Source organism: Fukomys damarensis, unplaced genomic scaffold (genome assembly GCF_012274545.1).
Source record: "Fukomys damarensis isolate Sample0158 unplaced genomic scaffold, DMR_v1.0_HiC HiC_scaffold_17, whole genome shotgun sequence".
Lineage (NCBI taxonomy): Eukaryota > Metazoa > Chordata > Mammalia > Rodentia > Bathyergidae > Fukomys > Fukomys damarensis.
The window spans coordinates 77,030,794-77,052,569 of NW_022900929.1; the positions used below are offsets into that span (position 1 = coordinate 77,030,794).

General features: G+C 44.7%; 1 protein-coding gene across 2 annotated transcripts in view; it reads left to right on the forward strand.

Moving 5' to 3' along the window:
* Positions 1–21,776, forward strand: part of Slc12a1 (solute carrier family 12 member 1) — a 78,323-nt gene that overhangs the window by 40,726 nt on the left and 15,821 nt on the right. For both annotated transcript variants that reach the window (XM_010632479.1, XM_010632478.1), the window contains exons 16-20: positions 790–889; positions 1,685–1,796; positions 8,741–8,881; positions 11,420–11,526; positions 14,859–14,941. In XM_010632479.1, the coding sequence (XP_010630781.1) occupies positions 790–889; positions 1,685–1,796; positions 8,741–8,881; positions 11,420–11,526; positions 14,859–14,941 (543 nt within the window). The remainder of the gene's footprint in view (positions 1–789; positions 890–1,684; positions 1,797–8,740; positions 8,882–11,419; positions 11,527–14,858; positions 14,942–21,776) is intronic.

Here is a 21,776-nt window from a genome sequence, read left to right on the forward strand (position 1 = left end):
TATGCATATATCACAACACTTTTAAAAATCATTCACCAGTGGGTGGTCATCTGGATTATTACCAGTTTAGGGCTGTTATATTTAAAACTACCATAAGTATTCATATACAAGACTTTCTATGGATCTATGTTATTGTTTTTCTCGAGTAACTAGTAGTAGGATTTCTGTTTATATAGTAATTATATATATTATATATATGTATTGTATATTATATATTATATATGTATTATATATTATATATTATATATGTATTATATTATATATTTTATATATATAGTATGTATATATTTATTTGTAATTGTGATATATATCTTGGTAAAAACTATTGAATTGTCTTTCATATTATCAGTGTTACTTTCCATTCCCACCAGCTATGAGTAAGGGGCCTGGTTGCTCCTTATACCTGTCAGTGTGTAGTCTTATCTGCCTAAAAAGCTATTCTGAATTGTAGTTTGACTTGCATTTTCCCAGTGAATAATGATGTTCAATATCGTATTGCCACTGCTGCCCAGCCTCTCCCACCATGCAAGATTCCTGAGACTTTAGGATCAGCCTTATAGGCTGCTCCTTCGCTGGAAAGAAGTCTGACTTCTAAGGATTCATGTAGTATTCATAGAAGGACACAGGCTTCTTCTAGGTAGCACTGTGTTCTATTTTCTCTAATCTGGGCACACTTCACTGCTCACACAGCCAAGGAAAATTATAGAAAGGAATGGCTTGTAAGGATTACTCACAGTGTTCAGAGAAAAGGTCACTGCTTTTTGTGCCAATCTCCTTCTGCATTCACAGACGTGAACTGGGGCTCATCCACACAGGCGCTTTCCTATGTGAGTGCTTTAGACAACGCTCTGGAGTTAACCACGGTGGAAGACCACGTGAAGAACTTCAGGTAACTTTGCTGCCTCAGACGTCCTGGTGTTCCGTGTTGGGAGTGGCTTTCGTTTACAGGAGATGCGAAGAATACCAGGGTGCTTACAGGCTTTGGGAGTATATTCCCAAGACAGCCAGGTTTTCACCACAGCACTTCCTGTGAATGAGTGCTGCTTTCTCTCCACACTGAGCTGTGCCACCCAAACCACTGTCCCTCAGAGTAGCAGGTGTCATCTACCTTGCATGGAGATAGAGAAGTGGCTCAAATGACATATGTCAGAGGGATCTTGACCATCGGATCGAATCCTCTTGGCTTAAGACTTTGTGGCTCACTGATTTCCTTCAGCGGAAGTAATGCTTTGAGCTGTTCACAAGCTGTACCTTGTTTTGGATACATCTCACACATGCTTGCAGAGAGGATGAAAGGAGAAGGCTGGAAAGAACTGGTTGGAGAGAGACTGGGCTGTGTTCAGAGTGACAGTGGCATAGTGTCCAGGGGGAAGATGACAAAGGTTTTACTTATATTGTGACTACACTGTACATGCAAGGATGGGCAAGGCGGTTCAAGAATTCTGGTGAATCGGGGGCTGGGGATTTCGTGCAGTGATACCCACACCTGCCTCGCAAGTGCAAGATCCCCACTACCAAAAAGAAGAAAAGAAAGAAAGAAGAGAGAGAAAAAATTCTGGTGGTAAACCCAAGAAATAGAGGAGAGATGGTCCCATTTAGCCACATCTTCTGTACCTGCCATTTCCGTGGGGCAGTGGTTCTGGGCCCATGGCCAGTTCTTTAGTCTTCTTTTCTTTACTTTCAGGCCCCAGTGCATTGTCCTAACAGGGGGACCCATGACAAGACCTGCCCTCTTGGACATAACTCACGCCTTCACCAAGAACAGTGGCCTGTGTATCTGCTGTGAAGTCTTCGTGGTAAGAGTCACCTCGCCCACCGAAACAGCCTCTCCTCCCTGTCCACCATGGTTGTTTTAGTTGGGCAGAGAAGGGCCCTGCAGTAATAGGAAAATGGCAAAACCGTTTGGAAAAGGGCCTGTGTCCTTGATTCATAGAGCGAGGACTGGCAGGAGCCCGTGATCCTGAATTTAAAGGGGTAGAGGGATGTATTTCGAATTCCAAAAGAGACCAAGTAAAAGTGATAAATATCTCCAAATAGCAGCCTGGGAGTCAAGAAAAACAGAACTGACTCAGAAATAAAATGAAGGCACTCAGGCTGATAACTGCCCACAGAAATTTAAAGGGATGGAATGAGACAGACAGAACACGATTATATAGATTAACTGACGAGGAGATGCCCAGACATAATGGCCATAAATGGCAGCAGAACATGGTATCTGGATAAACCTGACGCTACAGACACCTAGGGGATTACACTGAGTTTCTCACGCCTCAGATAAACAAAGCTAAATAAATAAAGCTAAATGAATTCCCTTTTGTTCAGGAAATATACGCTTGAATGATAATGACATTGACAGTTTTCCTAAGAGGTATTCAAACAAGGCACTAACGATGTAACTATAACTATTGACCCATTTTTCAAGTAGGGAGAAACCATTAAAATTATGATTTTAAGTCTACATCTTCCATCTCTACTCTCACATATCTCTCTTTTTCTCTCTTCCTCCCTCTCCCTCGCCTCAAAATCCTCATCTATCAACGTATTTTTATGATACTCCAGTATTTACGTATTTTCAAAGCACTTTCCTGTGGTTTTTTCTTATTTGGTCCACACACAGCCTACTGAGGCAGAAAAGGAAAGAAGCCCTGTTCTCATTTACTGATTGGGAAAATGAGATTCAAAAATCTTGCACAGGGTCATATAACAAGAATGTGCCCGTGTTGGGACATCCATTCGGGGCACTTGCGTGCTCCCCTGGGCACACAAGGAGAAGGCACACCCAGGACACCGTCCAGTCCATCCCCATCATGTAAGCCTCTGCCATCTGTGAAGGAAGAGCCTGTCTGGAAGTTGTGTGACCCTGGGGCCCGCGGACTGCGTGGCAGATATGGGAGCTAATTTACCATGTGTCATCCTGAGCAGTGCGTTAGCATCTTTTTGCACTGGGCGATACTCTCAGTGCTATATGAACGAAGTTGATCATAGTCTCTTTCCTCTCAGCGCCTGGATGATGACAGTAACTCAAACAATACAACTAAAAATGCAGTTATCCCGGCGCTGGTGGAGACACTTCTGCAGAATGTATAAGATTGACAGGTTAAGTAATGACCAGCTGTGACTCCAGAGGATTTCTAAAAAGCTTATCAAGAAACTTCTCTCGTATTATCAACTTAGGTGCCCTGGATTAGTGGATTTCATTTTGGCCAATATGATAGAGGAGCCGGTTTTGATGGAATAAGCAGTTTGGGGCATTTTTCTTCTCTAGCAATTTAGAGAAAACTTAGTTTAGTAGGCAATAAAATATCTTCGTACTAGAGAAATGAACTGGGCTTATAAATGTCATATATTGGCGAGGGAGAAAAGGTCTTTGAGAGAGACAAGAAATATTGCTTTTTATTAACCCTTTGTTGCTTATGTGTGAATTAATGAGTGGGGAGTACGTAGACCTGTGACCTAGCTGTGTGACAGGTAAGTGGGGCGATGTCCTGTGTTACTGGTCTCTCCGTGGAGGTCCCAGATATCCTGCTCCCGGGCTCAAACGGAAGCTCTCTTGGGTTCAGAAAATTGTTATTGCATCAGTTAATGACTTTCCAGTTAGTTATTTACTGTGAGCTCCTGGGGTTGCCCATGCTGCCAGCAATCTCAGACTGCAGGTTCAGTTGTCAATCGTCTTTGCAAAGAAAGAGTCAGGAGGAATGTGGGAAGAGTCAGCATGGCATTAGGTTTGTTCTGCCAAAAGCACAGTGGCTGACGTGGGCCCAGCTTATGGGAGGTGTTAAGTAGTGATGACGATGGTGATGACGATGATGATGATGATGGTGGCGGAGGTGAAGATGGTGGTGGTGAGGAGGAGGAGGAGGAAGAGGATGAGAATGACAATTTGAGTTTTAACTCTAGGAAGCTGGTACTCCTGGGCTTTTCAGAGTAATGGTTGAGTTCTGACTCCCTGTTTTGTCACCTGTTGGCTACAAGACTTTCAGGCTCATAGTTTAGTCTCTCCATGACTCTCGGTTATGAAATGGAGATAATAAAAGAGCACCTATATTCTAGGTTTACTCTGAGAATTATGGAAGGTGGGCTTTCAAGCACTTAGCTTGGTGTCTTCCAGGTAGTAAGTGCTCAGTTCACTGTAGTTGGTTGATATGGTCATTGTTCCTATCCAGAAGTTCATGGTCCCAAACAAAGCCCTAGGGAATCCTCTCCTGGAAGAACTGGATCCAGACACTGGGTTTTGAGCTTTTGTAGGTATCCAGCATTGGCTTCGCTGGAGCAGTGGATGTGTGCTATCCCCAGACTCAGTACAGACTCTGCACAGCTGGCTCTGGGCTCCACCACTCTGGCTGTCAGCTACTGCTGTGCTGGCTTGAAGCGCTGTTATATTAGCAGAAAAGAGCAAGATCTGATGCTCCCTGGCATCGTGATGTTGCTGGGGAGATGAAAGCCTATGGTAATAGTTGTGATTTTCTGCAACCAAGACTTTTCAAGGACTAAAGGTCATGGCCATTTCTGGGCCTCAGCTGCTCATCCACTTCTTACCCATCCAGGCTTCTTCCCCTCTCATTTTGCCTTTTTCTCACTCAGCCTTAAGATTTCAGAAGAGGGACTCTTTATCAAGACAAACTTGATAAACCTTTTCAAGGAACCCAGCTTGGAAAACTGTTATATATTGTGTGTTCTTCCCATTTAAAGTACCATAGAATACACCAGTGACACACTCTTATCTCAAGAGGCTTTCCATTGAACATGTAAGTAATCACATTCCTTTGTCCCTCCATCCTATCACCGTACAAAGATGGGAGGGCATGGGACTCTTCCACTGGCACCTCATATCTGAGCACAGCCAAGTCCAGTGTGTCAGCAGAAGGCCAATGTTAAGTCAAGAGCAGCAAATTGTAACCTCCATCACTTCATCCCTGTGTCCCATGATGTTGATAAGCACTATCTGCTTTTGTCAGTGCCTATTAACTCTTCTCTTTCTTTTTGAAAATCATAAAATATCTTAAGCCTGAAGTGCTCCTGTGTGCGTGAGTGTGTGTGTGTCTGTGTGTGTGTGTGTGTGTGTGTGTGTGTGTGTGTGTAAATCTAGGGCCTCATGCAACCTAGAGAAGAGCTCTACCACTGAGTTACCTCTCCAGCCCTTTTGAATTTTTTATTTTGAGAGCAGTTCTTACTGAATTACCTGCCTCAGCCTCCCTGGGGCTAGGATCCCAGGCGTGCACACCATACCCGGCTATCTAGTCTTCTTCTGTCTGTGAGCCTCTGTGACAGTGTTAATAAGCTAGGGACAGGGCCAAATACAGAAAGAACAATGTGATCTATGAAGGGGCATGAGGATGATAGTGATACTGGCCAAGTCAGAAAGGGAAAATTCTTCTGCTCACAGTTCCAATCAGAGAAGAAATAAAAACAAAGACAGGCAAATATGACTCTCAATATTTTAAAAGTTAAAAGTCGAAAAGAACATTACACTCAGCCTAAATTCCTCTACTTGATCTTTGAATTCCTTGGAAAAACTCTTTTTCATTATAATCATTTATTTCAAGTAGTGTCATGTCAACTTCTATTCCAGACTCATTAGAAATTCTTTACCCCTTTCTAAGTCATTGTCCAGGTTATTCTACAAGGTGTGATTTAAAAAAAAAAAAAAACATGGTGACTGTTTAAATATTTTTTAAAAAAACAGTTACAGTCAAAGATACATTGCATTAATACCCCTCAAGTCCTCCACTTCCCTTGCTTCACTTATACTCATCCCATTGTCCTCGCCACTTTCTGAAGCAGTTCTACAATCCTCTTTCCTGAGTGTCTTTAATTGTCATATTGTAGCTGCCTCCACGTCCTCAGTCGAAGTCCTTCTGACTTGGGGGCAGAGCCAGAAGTCGCGTGGTGCCTGATCCAGTGAATGAGGAGGAGGACACATTGTGATGTTTTTATTTGACAAATCATCGCCATGAACATTTGATCAACAAAGTGTGACTTAAAAAATACAGGGACTGCTTACATTACAAAGTACTATAGAGAAAGACACGTTGCCATTCACCCTTCACAAAATACTTAAAAGACTTTCCCTCCCTTTGAACACAATTATCTCGTCATTCTCGGCAATGTGTCTTTTACTGCAATAAGATTTTTTTTAACTTAAACATGTACCACGTCTTTGATCGTTTCTTGTATATACAGGATATTTAAAGTTTCTTTGCTCAAGTCCTGAATTAATTTATGCGCTCATAATTTAGGTGCCAACTGAAGCCAAGCTCTATGATATACGCACCGGGTGGCAGAACCTCTTTTCTGTGGTGATGACATCCTTGGTGTTGAATGATTGTATGCTATTATGTCTGCTCTCTGTGCCAGTTTGCTTTATCCGCACTACATTTGCGTTCGCAGCCTTGCTTCACAGTAATATGTTTGCTACAAGGATTTTATAATTGCTTTCAGCAAAAAGAAGATTCTGCATGAAATATTCGTATCCAGTATGGCGAATTTAGTCATTAAAATAAATCTTCTCTGCCCCAATTAATGTTTAATCTAGATTTTTATAATAGTAATAGACTTACGATAGACTATATTTATTTAAATCAATGCCTCTTCCCGCAGAGGCTCACAGTCTGGTACAACCTGATATCCCGATGGGCCATTATCTTTCTTAGCTGCTAGTAATTCTTCTATCTAATGGCCATTGTTGCCACTGAACGTCTGTCCATGAAATGATCCTTCTTTCCTAGTAGGTGGAGACTAAAATGCTGGAGGAAGGATGGGTAATCCCAGGTTCACTGGCAGTCTGGAGCCCTGAGCCCACATTCGACCCACAGTAGCGTATCTTTCCTTGATCTAGGTCTCCTGGCTCCATAACAGTCCTCCTTATGTCTCTACCTTTTCCACCCTCACCGGAGCTTCTTGTTTTTTAACTTTAATATAAGTCAGTCAGATTGTTTTGGAGAATTGTCGGGTTCTAGAAAATAACCAAGTATATGGAGAGCTTGATCCAATTGAAGCAGAATATTAAAATGGAAGGGGCCTCAGAACTCACCTAGTTTTGAATAACAGAAACAATACTGCAGGTGCCATATACGAAAGTCTAAAATGTCTAGTGGCCAATTGCAAAGGTAGAAATAGGTTACCTTCAACTCATTGTGTTTAACCCAACACACCCAAAATGTTATTTCAATATGCAATCAACATGGAAACATTTGTGAGATATTTTAAGTTTTTAGACCAAGTATGTGTTTTCTATTTCTAATACATCTCAGTGTGGAGCCGCCACATCTAAAATAAATGCTCAGCCAGGGACTTTAGCTCAGTGATTGTGCCACCTGCCTTGCAAGCGCAAGGACCCAAGTTTGATCCCAGTACCAAAATTTAAAAATAAAAACATAAAACGAATGCCCCATAGCCACATGTAGATAAGAGCTGTCACACTGGACAGTGTCCATCAGGCAATGCAGACCCAGGTCCAGGGCCTCCCTCCCCCAGGTCAGTGTCCTCCCACTCCGCTGCAAACGAACACAGCAGGAGAGTTGGGTCTGGGCCTTCAGGAGAATAGTGAGGACTCACTTAAGATACAGGAAATCAGCTTTGGGTGAGTGCCTACAGTCTCTAGCCATCAATGTAGGTATCTACTTAGAACAGCTGTGCAGGAAGAAGACCATGTTCCCATTTCCAGAATAAGACTTCAAAGTTCAGAGATGATCAGGTCCCTCCAAAGTGGCCCATGTTAGATTTCAGACCAGTTCTGTCTGACCAAACGCAAGGCTTGGCCTCTTCATGCAAACCAATTCCTTTTCTATCCCCGTCAAAATCCCTCCAAGACCATGGCCTAAGGGCCAGTCACATCCACGTGTGTTGGAAGCGCAGAAATTCGAGCCGCTCCAGACATACAATACACACTGCATTCTGTCAAGATCCCAAGTGATTCATATGAAATCTAAAACATATAAAAAATACAAATCTCTCCACAAACTGAACTTCTTTAGTAAACAGTAGGTTTGTCCCATCTAGGACATAGTAGATGAGATACCTTTTGAATTGAATTAAAGGCCACGCAATGCACGGAGCTCTTGGGAGATGAAATGCCTTATCAGGGTACCTTCGCCTTGTCACTTAACCTCTCCACGCCTCTCGCGTCATACATCCGGGTGCTTCTTTCCCACCAAACGCGTGAAGGGGTGAGAAGGAAAACATGGGTCACCTTGAGTGTAAGTGTGTCATCGCTACACAGGGGAAAGTGGTCTCCGGCGCTCTTTCCACGCTCACGCAGCGCAGGGCCTCGTGGACCGTCACGAAGTACATCTTCCAGTGGCTGGATTTGCAGGTCACCGACTCCTGGCTCCCAAGTGCTCCGTGCATTGCGTGGCCTTGCGCTACCGCTGAGATGTCCTCGGTGTTCCTACAGAGGCTCCTGCTCTTCAAAGGTTGACGTGCATTTATCCTGACCCTCTTGAGTCACACTTCCCGATTTCCCTCCTGTACCGCGGTGCCCTAGGCTTTCCCTTCATCACACGAGGCTGAGTAAGCCGGTGTCAGTAACAAGTCTGAACACTTGGGGTGGGGCGTGAACGCATGTGAGCAGCACAGCTTCTCCTCGGAAGGCTGAATCTGCAAACGTGGATCAGGAAGGTGTTTTCCCCTCGCTCTCCTCTCTCAACTCAATGGGACACGGCCGGCTATTCTTGCCCTTTAGGAAACATCGGTGGTGATGTCCGCAGCGGGCTTCTCACCTGTGCTTCACTGTGTCACGCAGGGACCGCGAAGGCTGTGTGTCAAGGAGATGAACAGCAGCATGGCTAAAAAGCAGGCCTGGCTCATAAAGAACAAAGTCAAGGCCTTCTACGCAGCGGTGGCTGCGGACTGTTTCCGAGACGGTGTCCGCAGTCTCCTTCAGGTAAGGCCGGCGTGGAGGGAGGGGAGGAGCAGGAGGCCAAAGGCAGCGGGCACCTTCAGGAAGCTCAGGAATCCAAGTGCTGGTGACGGAGAAGTTGAGTTCTTAGGGATGGCAAGGCTGGAACAAAGTGGAGAGAGAACAGCGAACTCTGAATGGGAAGAGGAAGACCAGGTTGCCTTGGCCACCAGCAGGCAGAGGCCGCCATACTTATTGAAATGCAAATTTGTTCTGGTGGTTGATGACATTTAAGATCCTTTTAAAACTTCAAACTCCTTTTTACATCTTACCCTGCGTTTAGTAATGCTCAAGTTAGCTGGCCTTTTCCTTTTTTCTTTTGCAAATGGTGTAAGGGTAGCTAAACTCAACTCAATAAATGCATGATGAGCAGGGCATAAAATCTCCCTGTCCCCCTGAATTATTTTTACAATAGTCGATAAAATGTGATAATCTCTGTAGCTCAACATTCGAGACCACAGTTTTCCATCTTTTTTCCCTTGTTCTCTTCTCTGTAATGAGCACATACAATCTTTCCCTGGCTCCCATATCTTCAGGTGCCAGAAAATCTTTAAAATAATCCAAGAGACTCTCCGAAATGGTAGGGCTGGGATTTATAAAATGTTGGCTTTATAAAAGGGTTGAAAAGCATCAGTTCTCTGTATCCCAAAGGGAACATGTGGCTTCCAGAACTCCCATATTCAGGAGTGTGGGAACCCAGGACCTCATCCGGGTAACTTTGATGCTTCTGTGGTCAGGAAGAAAAAATATGGCTGAGCTGGAATGCTCTGGAGATTAGGAGTATTTGATACACTCCTGGTTCTGATGTACCTATACAGCCTTTTTCGAAAGACCTAGTACCCACGATGAGTTTCCATCTGTCATTCACATGCCAACCCATGCAAATAGGAGTTTTTACAAAATGACAATTTCTCTTTTTGTAGTAAGTCACTTTTCAGAACCTCTTGGTCAAATGTTTCAGGAAGGTTGTACGCTTAAAATTACCACAGAAGATTTGGGAAATAATAGAATTTTCAAGTAGGAATGGGAATACAGACAAAGAATCAGAGCGGGGCAGCAAAAGGAATAGGTATGAGAAAGAATTCTTAAATTTGTCCAAAATGAATGGCAAAAAATTTGACCATGCATAAATTCCTGTGAACTCCCTTGAATACAGAGGGGGTCAGGGCCAAAAAGCAAGGCACAGCAGTATTGAAGTTAAGTCCTGCCAGTTACACCAGGTTGGATGAAGCCATCTTTACTTCAGTACAGGTGATCACATCCCTGAGGTAGGCATGGAGGAGACTGTGCATCGTGTACCAGACCTGCCAAGGGCCACTCGATGGCTCAAAGGCACTGCCAGGCTGCCTCTTAGTTTCCACGAATACTACACCGATCGGTGGAAGGCAAAGCTTATTTCAGCTGTATCTCTGGTCCTTGCCACTTGAGTCTGTCTCTTGAATGCCCAACTCTGCGTTGGGAGACTGAGGCGGAAGGGTCCCAGGTTCAAGCCCAGCACAGGCAACTTGGCAAGACTCTGTTTCAAAATAAAACATTTTTGAAAGAGCTGGAAATGTAGCTCAGTGAGAAGTTTCAATCCCGAGTACCACTAGATAGTTACATAGATGATAGAGAGTCCGGCTTTGGTCATTTCCTTACTATTCACATGATCCTGGTGCCCTTCCTGAGCCCCTACTGCCCTTCCCATCCTCACTTGTCAACATCTAACCCAATTCCAAGACCCACAACAAACGCCACCTCTCCCAGGGGCCTGTGACCTCTCAACCGGGATCCAAGTTTTCTGCCCTGTGTTTCCATAGGCACCTCTGTTGCATCAACAGACTGTTTGTGCACATCTTTTTTCCTAAGTTCCTCGACACCCACCAATCTCCTTCACTGCTGTCTCACAGCACCTAATGTATCACTTTGCAATTAATAGGAGCCTGGTAATATCACCAAATTAAATTTGATTAACTGGAAGCCATATCCTGTCATCTAATGTAGTGAAATGAAATTTCTAATATGGAATATAGCCATTAATGATACTGTCATGCAGGGAGATTAGGTCTTGGAAACATGCTTCAATCATTTCTTCAATAAATAATGTAAGAAACATCTCAATGATCCTTGTAGATAAGCTTCCCAAACATGGATTTTATTGCTAACGACATTATGGATAGAACAGGTGGGCATCAGCTTTGAACCACTAAGTTTTAACATGCGTACCAGCAGTTAAGCAGACCCTTACTTGATTTTAAATTATTGAACCATTTTAATGAGTGTGTCAGAAGAAATGCAAATGAGTGCTAATTTAGAAAAGCTACATTTCTGCCATCTAAAATCCATTTATGGCTGAGATTGTTTAGAACTAATCTTTCTATTTTATGCTTGGGTACGGGCATGAAGGACATGCAGTAAAATGTAATCTAATCTTCAGAATCTTCAGAACGTTACAGCAGTGCTCCGTTGGACATTATTTTCCATTTGTAGCGGTAGTTTCCTGATTCGATAAGGATCGCCCATGTGTTTGTATCCTCTGTTTAGGCCTCGGGCTTAGGAAGAATGAAGCCAAACACTTTGGTGATTGGATACAAAAAAAACTGGAGGAAAGTTCCCCTGACAGAGATTGAGAACTACGTGGGAATCATCCAGTAAGTGACGGCTTTGGGGACGAGCCCTTGTTCATAATGCACTAACCAGGGCAGTGCATAAACTGCACTGCACATCCCGGTGCTGGCTGTACACAGCACATCCGCCCGTGCTCTCCGTTCTTTACCAAAGCGAGAACGAACAGTACATCAGGCCAAGCAGGCAGGGGCAGGCTTCGTGTCAATGCAAAAGGGGAATATTTAAGAATTACAGTCTTACAGTCTCCTTACAAGATGGGAGGCAAAGGGAAGCTGGGTGGGGAAGGAATTTGTCTTTCAAAGAGACTGGTTGGTTGTAGACCCCAGGACAGATGCATCTTCTGAGCCTTGTGTAATGTGTGCGCTATCTCTGAACCCCAAACCTCCCTGCTGAGAGGGGATCCACATGCCAGTGCTTCTGCTACCTGATGTCCCAGGTCCAATGTGTGCACAGAGAGGAGCTTCAGCTGGTAGACGATATCAATGGCTAAATATTTGAGGAGTCTTGAGAAAGAAGTGATAATGATAGATTGTAAAGAACTAGCAAGAACCAGGCTAACATCCCTAACAGAAGCGATCCCGTTTAATTCTCATAAGAAACCTTGGAAATAACTAGTATTATTGTTTTGGTTTTACCAGTGGACACACAGACAGTAAAACTTAGGTGACATGCTGAAAAAAGAGTCAAAATTTAGTGAGTTGCAATCTGGGGTTCCAACCCAGGGCCACCTGAATTCCAAGTTCAAACACAGGACCTCAGAGCTATGCTTCCTCCGCAAGTGCACAGACACCACATCCTACCTGGCTTGGTTTCTTCTTTTAAATAAGGGAAAACAAATTCTATACATACAGAGATGCACATTCTAGAAAACTGAACCTCTCTTCTCAGCCTGAAACCACTTCATTAGACAAGAGAAGCAATGTCAGCCAGGCCCAACAGCTGTCTTTTCGGGCCAACGAAAACAAAGGAAAGTTTCCTTTGTCCAGGATCCGGCCCGGCCCTGAAGTCACAACACGGAATACAGAACAGTCATTGATTTCAGACCAGAGGACACAGAACATGCTCTGTGAACTCTGGCTGCACTTCACATCCACACGGGACAGAGAAGAAATCCTCACCTCAATGCAAGTCTTCATTATTTTAGACATAGTTGTGCAAAGCAACAACAAAAGCCTTCTAAACTCTGTTGAAAAGAAACAGAAGAACATAACTTCCACTGTCTGAAACTATATGCATTACTTACCAAGCTGAAGTTCACTTAACAGCCTTCTCCAGGACGTGGAGCCCACCTGTGAAATGTATCCTTTCCCAGACATTCGAAGCTGGGCACCTCGGGCTGCCCCTGCCTCCTGCTGGAGTTCAGAGTCCCGAAGGTTAAAGCAAAACCAGGAGAGCAGGCTCAGCAAATAGCATTTGGATAGATTCAGAATCACAGTCAGTTGCTGACCAGCCTTGGAAATGGATTATCTGCCCCTCTGTTCTCCAGAGTCTTCAGTAAAATTCAGTTTTCACCTGGGGGAACAGAAGGGGTAAGGGAGAAAGAGGAGCAAAGAGAAGGAAATGTGTAAATCTTCAGAGAGTTCATTATTTGATACAGAATGACTTGGAATCAGCCTACACTTCCAGACATTCTGGAAACTCAACGGAGTCAAAATAATGGGGCCCAATGATGTGAACCATGGAGGCCTCTGTTTTGCAGTGTTAAGGAGACCACTTTTGTACCAGTATAAAACCTAGCTGTGTGGTTAAAGTGAAATCACATTTACTCTCCCGGCAAGGAAGACAGTCACATATCTATATTTTATTCTCCTTTCTGATTTTTTATTTTTTATTTCCCATAAAGCATTATGGTGTTATTAGCAATATTACGAGGCTACAGTATTTTACCTTTTTTCTGTGACTAAATGATTTGGAATGTCTGTCATATTCTTAAGGATGGTTTGATTTTGATTCAAGTCTCCGTCCACAGCTGCCCTAACACATCAGTCCCATGAGGCAGCTTTATCCTCCTGCAGATCTGTAGTTCCAATGTCTGATTCGGAACTTGTGGTACCACTGTCAAGGTGTGGACCGGGCTGCTTACCTGGCTTTTCCGGCTTCCAGCAGCTAGCCTTGTACCTGCCCCACCCCAGTTATCAAAGCCAGCAACAGTCCACCTCATCACATTACCTGACCCCCTCTTCTGCCTCCTCACTTCATTTTAAGCATTCTTGCGATACACGTGGCCCACCACATAATCCAGGGTAACCTCTCCCATCTAACCTCCCCAGCCTAATCGCATCTACAAAGCCCCTTTTGCTACGGACGGAAACAGATTCACGGGGCCTAGGGACTCAGACACCTGTGAGGACCTGTTCTTCTGCCTAATGCAGTAACCCAGTTACATTTGTGGTCCACACTGTCTGTTTTTTATAATCAAGAACAGTTAGAGACAAGGTTTGTTTATGTGGGATTTGCTTTGAGGCAGATTTACCAGAGGAATCTTTTTGGTAAATGAAGATCCTTCATGGTTTGAATTTTGAGTGGATATTTATGTGGCACTGGACTCATTTGTATCAACTGAAAGTCCAGGTTGATGTTGGCTACTGGGAACTTGTTTGCATATGGCGGGACCTTCATAAACCCCACTGTTTATGGGGAAGATGCCTTAATGGCGAGGGACTCTGGTTTTCACCCCACAGAACAACGCTGCAGATGACTCAGATGACTAAATAGCTTGCTTCACAACCAGGGAAATATGTGCTGCAGGGACAGAGACTACAGGAAGAGCCTTTCATTCTCTTCTACATGACCAAATTCAATGGGTTGGACATGGAGAAGGCACAGGGCCATCCTCAAATACACAGGGTCGCTTTGAAGAAGCGATGCTCTGAACACCTTGTGCACGGCCAGTGGCAAAGGCTCCTTGGAGGAGGTGGAGACATACAGAGCCGTGAACTTGGTGTCAGAAATACGGTAGGAGGAGCATGGCAAGGACAGGAGGCTGTGCTTCAAAGAGTCTTGGCAGCCAGTGAAATCCCCTGTTGTATCTGTGTGGATTTTGCTTGTTTTATAAAAGATTTAATTGTTTTAACAGTATGTCATGGACTCTTCATCAAAATTCTAGCAAATGGTAATATTTGAATAAATTGGCTACAGAGTAGATGAGTTAGCTACTTCTACCCAGAATGTAATTTTAAAAGGTTATAAAGGAAGAATAAACACACAGAAAAGGCATCAGCTCTTGGCTGTATGCTAAAGTGAATTTTCATGTTTTCATGACATCAACAGTCCTAAAAGCAAGTTGAACATTCATCCGAAGCTTGAGGCTTAACAGAGCCATTTAAAGCACTAACGACCTTGTTTGCCCTTTCAGTGACGCATTTGACTTTGAGATCGGCGTGATCGTAGTCAGAATCAGCCAAGGGTTTGACATCTCACAGGTCCTCCAGGTGCAAGGTATGTACTTTACTGAACCAGCCAACAAATACTGACTGAGCACCTGGTAAGTGCCTGACGTTCTTCTGGGTGGTTAGGGTGAGCAATGAATGATACAGAAAAAGCCCTCTGACCTGGAGCTTAGCTTTCAGGGCTGACCCAGCGTGTGTACTTCTCCCAGTGTCTCTCCATTGCTAACAACACAAGCTGCCTTTCCCTTGCTAAACAGAATCGTAGAGTAACTCAATTATTTTTTCTTATCACAAAGCCACAAAACCAGCATCAAGGCAATAAATATCTTCAGTAAGAATAGCCTGCTGAATTAATTTCTGCAAGATGGTTCAGAAAATGAAGATTAAGTCCTCCCTGAGAAAAACATGTATTTTGCTTTGATGCGTCTATGAACTGGTTTGTACCTAATGTGGAAATGCTACAAGTCACTAATCTACATCAGAAGCAGGAGGACTCATTCAGATCAGTGGCTCTGTTTTTGCCGTGTAGAGAATTGGGTATACTTATTGGGTCTCCAAATTTAAACATACCCTCTTCATAGATGGAGTAGAGAACATGTGTAAAGGATTACTGAAAGAGTAAGGCAGGACGTGAATCCATCTCTTCACCTGAACTTCACAGTAGAGTCCACTGAGGATGGGACACCAAGGCTAAGGGGCATTTGGGTACCTATGAGGTAGCAGGTATAGTGTGGGTGAAGGTGCACCTCGCTGGATAGGCCTGGTCTATGCCCGCAAGAGACTCAGCTGAATACGCGAAATGGTTGTATTGTTGGTATGATAGCTGGTGTGAATAAGGTACTATGGGAAAGAAAAAAAGGGACAGTGAACCCCAAAAAGGCTTCCTGGGAGATATTTAATTTGTGATTTAGTAGATGAGGAATTAACTAAGCAACATTGAGGGATAAAAAAAATAGAGAGTTGGGGTACATCATTCTCGGTAAAGAGGAAAACATTTGCAAAGGTTGGCACATCTGTCTATGGAGGAATGGGGTATATGGGCCACCAGAAGCACATTCGAGTCACTGGAGGAAAAAATTATGAAGTAGACAATAGCGAAACATTGGGTTTCCCACGAGGAGGGTCCTGACTTTGCAAGCTTCGCTTGCCCTGTGAACAAGTGTGGGCCATGTTCTGCAGGTAACAAGGACCAGCAGGGGGATTTAAGTGAGGGACTAAGGGTCAAACTTGGTCTCAGAGCTCACGCTCTTTCTGTTATACAGAGCATGACTCAGAGAGGAACAAGACAGAGACAAAGAGACAAATCGAGGGGCTTCTACAATTGCAAGAGACGGCTAACAAGTGTGGGCCATGTTCTGCAGGTAACAAGGACCAGCAGGGGGATTTAAGTGAGGGACTAATGGGGTCAAACTTGGTCTCAGAGCTCACGCTCTTTCTGTTATATAGAGCATGACTCAGAGAGGACCAGGACGGAGACAAAGAGACAAAAATCGAGGGGCTTCTACAATTGCAAGAGACGGTGACAGCTTGAGCTGCGGAAGCCTCTGTAGGGATGGGGAGGAGAGGACAGAATTTCAAAGTATGTCAGAGGTACACAGAGCAGCACCGATGCACAGGACACGGAAAAGGGGAAGTGGAAAGAAACCTCCTGCACTAAGTGAACGGGGTGACCAGCAGAGCTAGGAATTGCAAGAGGAAGACTGGGTTTAAGGAGGGGAAGGCTGGCTCAAGTCACAGTCTCCAGTGGGTAATTGTCCAGGAAGTGTCCGATGGGCAACTACTCATCCTAGTCTTAAAGGAGGATTCTGAGATCAAGATGTACATTTAGGGTTATTGGCTGACTTGTCCTCCCACTAAATTCCCATGTAAAGGTCCAGTTTGATATTTTGGAACGTGGACTGTATTTGGAGATAGAGCCTTTATAGAGGTCATCAGTGGGAAACAGGGTCATATCAGCAGACCCTCATCCAGTAACCCTGGTGTCCTTATAAAAAGAGATTAGGACACAGACCTAGAGGTCACCATGTGAGGACATGGTGAGAAAGCAGTTACCTTCACACCATAGAGAGCGGCCTTCAGGAAGAATTGTATCGGCTGACACCTTGATCTTAGAATTTCAGCCTCCAGAACTGTGAGAAGGTAAAGTTCTGCTGTTTAAACCACCTAATGTGTGCTGGTTATTATGGCAGTTAAGGTGGAAGTTGCGACTGTGATGCCAGAAAGTATAACTCAGACTCTTTGCTGAGATCTCCAAACACAGGAAAGGAGCCCCCCAAGAAGGAGCCAGGGAGGAGAGGACAGAAAGGGAAAAGAACCAGGAGGTTGATGTCATAGGAGCCGTGGGAATGGAGTGCTTAGAATGGAAGAGAGACCATGGGACCGACACTGCCAAGCACAGCTGAGAAATCCAGTCAGATCATTGAGACGAGACGTAGTCGATAGGACACAGAGAACCTTAGTGAGCAGCGCTGTCAGGATCCATGTTGCAGGGAATATGGATGTGGCCGCCACTTTTAGAAGTTAGGATGACGAGGAATGAGACTGTGGGAGATGCACAGACCTTAAAATGGGAGACGGGGCATGGTTCAAGCTGGAGGCAATGGGCACGGGAGAGAGGGAGAGAGGGAAGATTTCGGCAAAGAAAGGGATGGCCCAGGGAGCAGGAGCAAGGAGGAACAGGAAATCAAGAGAAAGGCATGGATGGAGGGGCTCTGCAGAAAGAGAAGCAAAGCACTTCTAAAATTGGAGCAAGAGAGGTGAGAGTTGATAAGTGGTGAACTGCAGAACTACGGGGAGTTCTTAGATACAAAGCTGAGAGTGGGCTCCGTCTTGGGAAAACTCTCCTCTTTCAGTGTGTGCAGCCTCACATCGGTGCCCCATTCCCATCACACGAATCTTTTCCATCTCCAGACTGGACGCACTCCCTGCCGCTCCATGACCGTGGTTAATTTCTCTTCCTTTTTGGGTAGAATTTCAAGCTGCATTACTATAATACAATATGTAATACTGTTGCCATCACAGCGAACGGTCCTGAGCCCTCGTCATGCGTCACATGATATGCTTTGGATTCACATGTAACGTCCTACCGACTGCTGTAGGAGGGAAGTGCCATTGCCCGCATCGTACAGCTGATAGAACCGAGGCTTGCCCAAGGTTCAGAAGGGCAGTGATGAGTGTGTGGAGGTGAGATTCAAACCTCCGTCTGTTGTCTGTTGGAAACCACCAGTCTAGCCTTTGAAAAGGAAGGACAGAGAAGACAGTGACTCACACTAGAGGAGGGGTGAAATACGAGATTTGGGAAGGGTGTAAAGCTGTCTCAGGTACGCCTTCCAAGGCCCACCTGAGCACCACCAGTCACGTGGAGGTGATAGCAACCTAATCCTAAGACCTGGCCTGTTGCTACCTTCCTGGGTTTCAAGTAATTTTTCCTCTGGCTTTTGTGCCATAGTACGTTTCCACTTGCAAAATGAGAAGAAAAAATAGAATTCATATTAGGTTATACATTTGATTGTGTATTATGTTGATCTCGGAGTTGACAGACACGATGCAGCTGAGAAATAATGTCTCTGCCTCTCACTCTCCCATCCACCGAAATGCGCCACCAGTTTGTTTCTATAAAGCTACGCAGTCACTAAATGTTGCTGAAATTCTCAAAGAACCCTCTGGCAGTGAACTGCCTCCTCTTTTAATTTCCCAGGAGGTGTAGCCTATTTAAATCAACTATGAGGTTTGAAATATTTCTACTTCTTGGTTGGGAAAGGAAAAATGCAGTTGGATGCTAATGAAATAATTATAAGGACCAAGTATCCAGGGTAAACAAACAAAAAGAACGTTACACAAATACATGAAGAACATGTATAAACAACAGCATAATGACAGAAATAAACTTTACGCTGCAGTTTCATGCATTATTTTGAAGTTTATGTAATTTATGGCACAAACCTCATATTAGATTTTGAATTGGAAGAAATAAGCTAGTGTTTCGTTATATTATACTGTAATATAGAGCTTAATAAGAGCCTGATAAATCTTAAGTATTGCATTATACTATGTTAATGATTATCATCAGAGCTTTTCCAACAGAGCACCGTGGTGTCATCACAGATTATAATTTAAAGGAAATATTAGCAATTCAGAGTGCCCATATACTGTAGTTAATAAAGCAGTGAATGGAAATCAGCTTTATAGGTAATTTACCAGCTAATGACGATTATTTCTATGCTGTGTCACTGCATTACATGAGGAGAATAACTTTTTGTATAAATAAGATCGATGCTCATAGCAGTCTAACTTACATACTGCAGCAGCTTGCCCAATACTGATGACTGAGAGCTTCTCTTAATAAATTATCACCTGACAATACACACACACTCACACACACACACACACACACACAATATGGTATTTCATATTATTCACATTATTCACCTTAGCAAGTTTGCCAGCTATAACAAAGGGCCTAAATAGCGCTGGTAGAAAATAAAGTGTTGAAACGTGATTCGTGAGAGATTGTGGTCAAGCGTGGTGTGTGAGAACTGCTCAATTTATGGCCCTCTGAGAGCACCGAGATACTGCTGTGTCTGATCGAGTGGCTTAGCAAAATAAAGACAGATGGTGGTGCAGTGAATAATTACTTGATTGGAAGGCACCCACTGCAGGATCGCTTCCTGCTTTCAATTCAGCTGGGCTTCACCTGGGGATCAGCGCATTGATGGAGGTGGGCATTTATGGCTTTGAGCTGATTGACAAAGGCAAGAATCCTAGTTTAATAATTAATTTTTTAAAAGGATGCTGTACAATGAGAGGGGGTGTGGTTCCCCAGTGGGTTTCCCTGCTCTCCCTTCTGCTACCAGATAATTGACTGCGCTCTGTCCTTCAGATTCAAAGCAAGATGGCGATTTGTAAGGCGCTGCTTATTTCTAAAAGACATCATTTGTAAAAAGATGAGACTGATGACGGAACATTGAGGTCATTTTGAGAGCTAAATTGACTTTCAAAATATAGTCACTCCAATGGGCTAACCTGCATTCAATGTATAAAGGACTTGAAAATGTGGTAACCACCGTTCAGAGCTGTTCTGGCGTCTGCTGCTCAGGACTCTGATCTCACGATGAGAACTGTTTGGGGTTAGGTAGGAGGAAACTGGTCGGAAACCCACTCTCTACTGAGACAGCCCAGATGGAGGTCTATGCTTTTTCTCCCACCATTAAGACCTCGAGGGTTCTCTTAAAGTCTTGGAAAGAGAAGGCAGGCAGATATCGTCAGAGCACGTCCCTAAAGAGGGAGAAACGCAAAAGACTTGTGTCACTAGTTGTGCGGCCATGGAAAAATTACTTGAACTTTCTGAGCTCAAGTTTCCTTCTCAGCCAAATGAGGGTACTGACCCCACCTCAGCCCGTAGCCCAGGATCCGTATCAAATGAGACATTGTGCAGAGGGGCCGTGGTGTCGATGGCGGTTGTAGTGATGGAATCAAGCGTCGCTGTCAGCTTAGTGAAACTCGATCTCTGTGTAGCTGTCCGTACTCCCTGGTGTGCTCCCTGGGGTGCCTAACGGTCCCCTTTTGCACGTCAGCTGGCCAGTGTTCCTGTTGAAGGAAACATTTTGGCAAAGTCTCCCGATTTCCATGCAAACGGGCAGGCAGCTCACCGGACAGTCAATGTGGAAAGCCTGTCAGAACACTGCTTGTTAGCACTGGAGGCCTCCAATCACCTACAAAGTGAATAATTAAGAATTAACTTGAATAAGAACTTGCAAGATCACCGGGCAAGTGGGAATGCCACCACGGCGTGGGTCTGAAAAACCCAAGACAGAAAAGAATGAGAAAGGAGCCCATCGTAGCCCTTCCAGGGGACTGTCCGGCTCTGTCACTGTGGCCTTTGAGGGAACTGCTGAATCTGAAGGGTTCAAGCACCATTTGCTTTGTCTCTCCAGCGGGCCAGGCTTTTGCAGCTTGCCCTGTCCTGGATGGGCCACGCACATACCTTCCAGCAAGCTGTTGGCACCGCTCCCAGTCCACCCAGCCAGCTGACTCTCTTACAAAAGAGGATTTATCTTTTCTCCTTCTCTGTCCAAACTACAGGACAAAGAGCATGGCAATTAGCGGCTAATCACAGGCTAGCTGGGGCCTGCCAGAAAAGGAGGCCAGCCCCAGGGCCCCCTCTCTGCTTCCCTGGAGCTCAGAGCTGGTAAATAAGCACCTCAGAGGTCTTCAGAGGCTCCCCAGCTGGCCTCGCAGCACCCCCAGAGGCTGGATCACAGCTAGGGAGCTGCTTCTGGCTGTTACCGCCAAGTCTGGCTGCCACCTCGGAGCAACCTCTCTTCTACCTGCACCCTTCCAGCCCACCCTTTACTGTGTCCTCCCCCGGGGGCTGCCGGTGGGGTTCTCTTGGTTTTGCACGTGGTGCCTGCCAATGTTTGCATTTGTCCAGGAAGGAAGACTTGGGGGTTAATAGAGCAGCTGTGTGACCGTAGTAATTAGCTATGGGCGGTCTTCATGGTCAGAAGCTTCGGGATTGGAGTCAAGCAGACCTCTGCGTGTGAACCCTGTCATTTACTAGGTGCTGCCAGACCAGTTACTTGGCCCTTGAGTACCTCAGTTTCTTCACCTGGATAAATGAGGTTAAGCATAACAAGGATCTCAGAGTCGTTTGGGAAGGAATAAGATTTACCCAGTACATTCCCTGGCACCCAAGAGCATGCGGTAAACATAGCTGTTGATCGCCAGGGCTTTTCAGAATACCGTTTACATGCGCAGCCCCATTGCCAGAAGCTGTGTAAACACACTGCCTATAGAGTATATATAGTTCCTGGGCCGGGGTTTAGCTCAGCGGTTCTGCTGCCTGCCTTGCAAGCGCAAGGACCTAAGTACGATCCCCGATATAT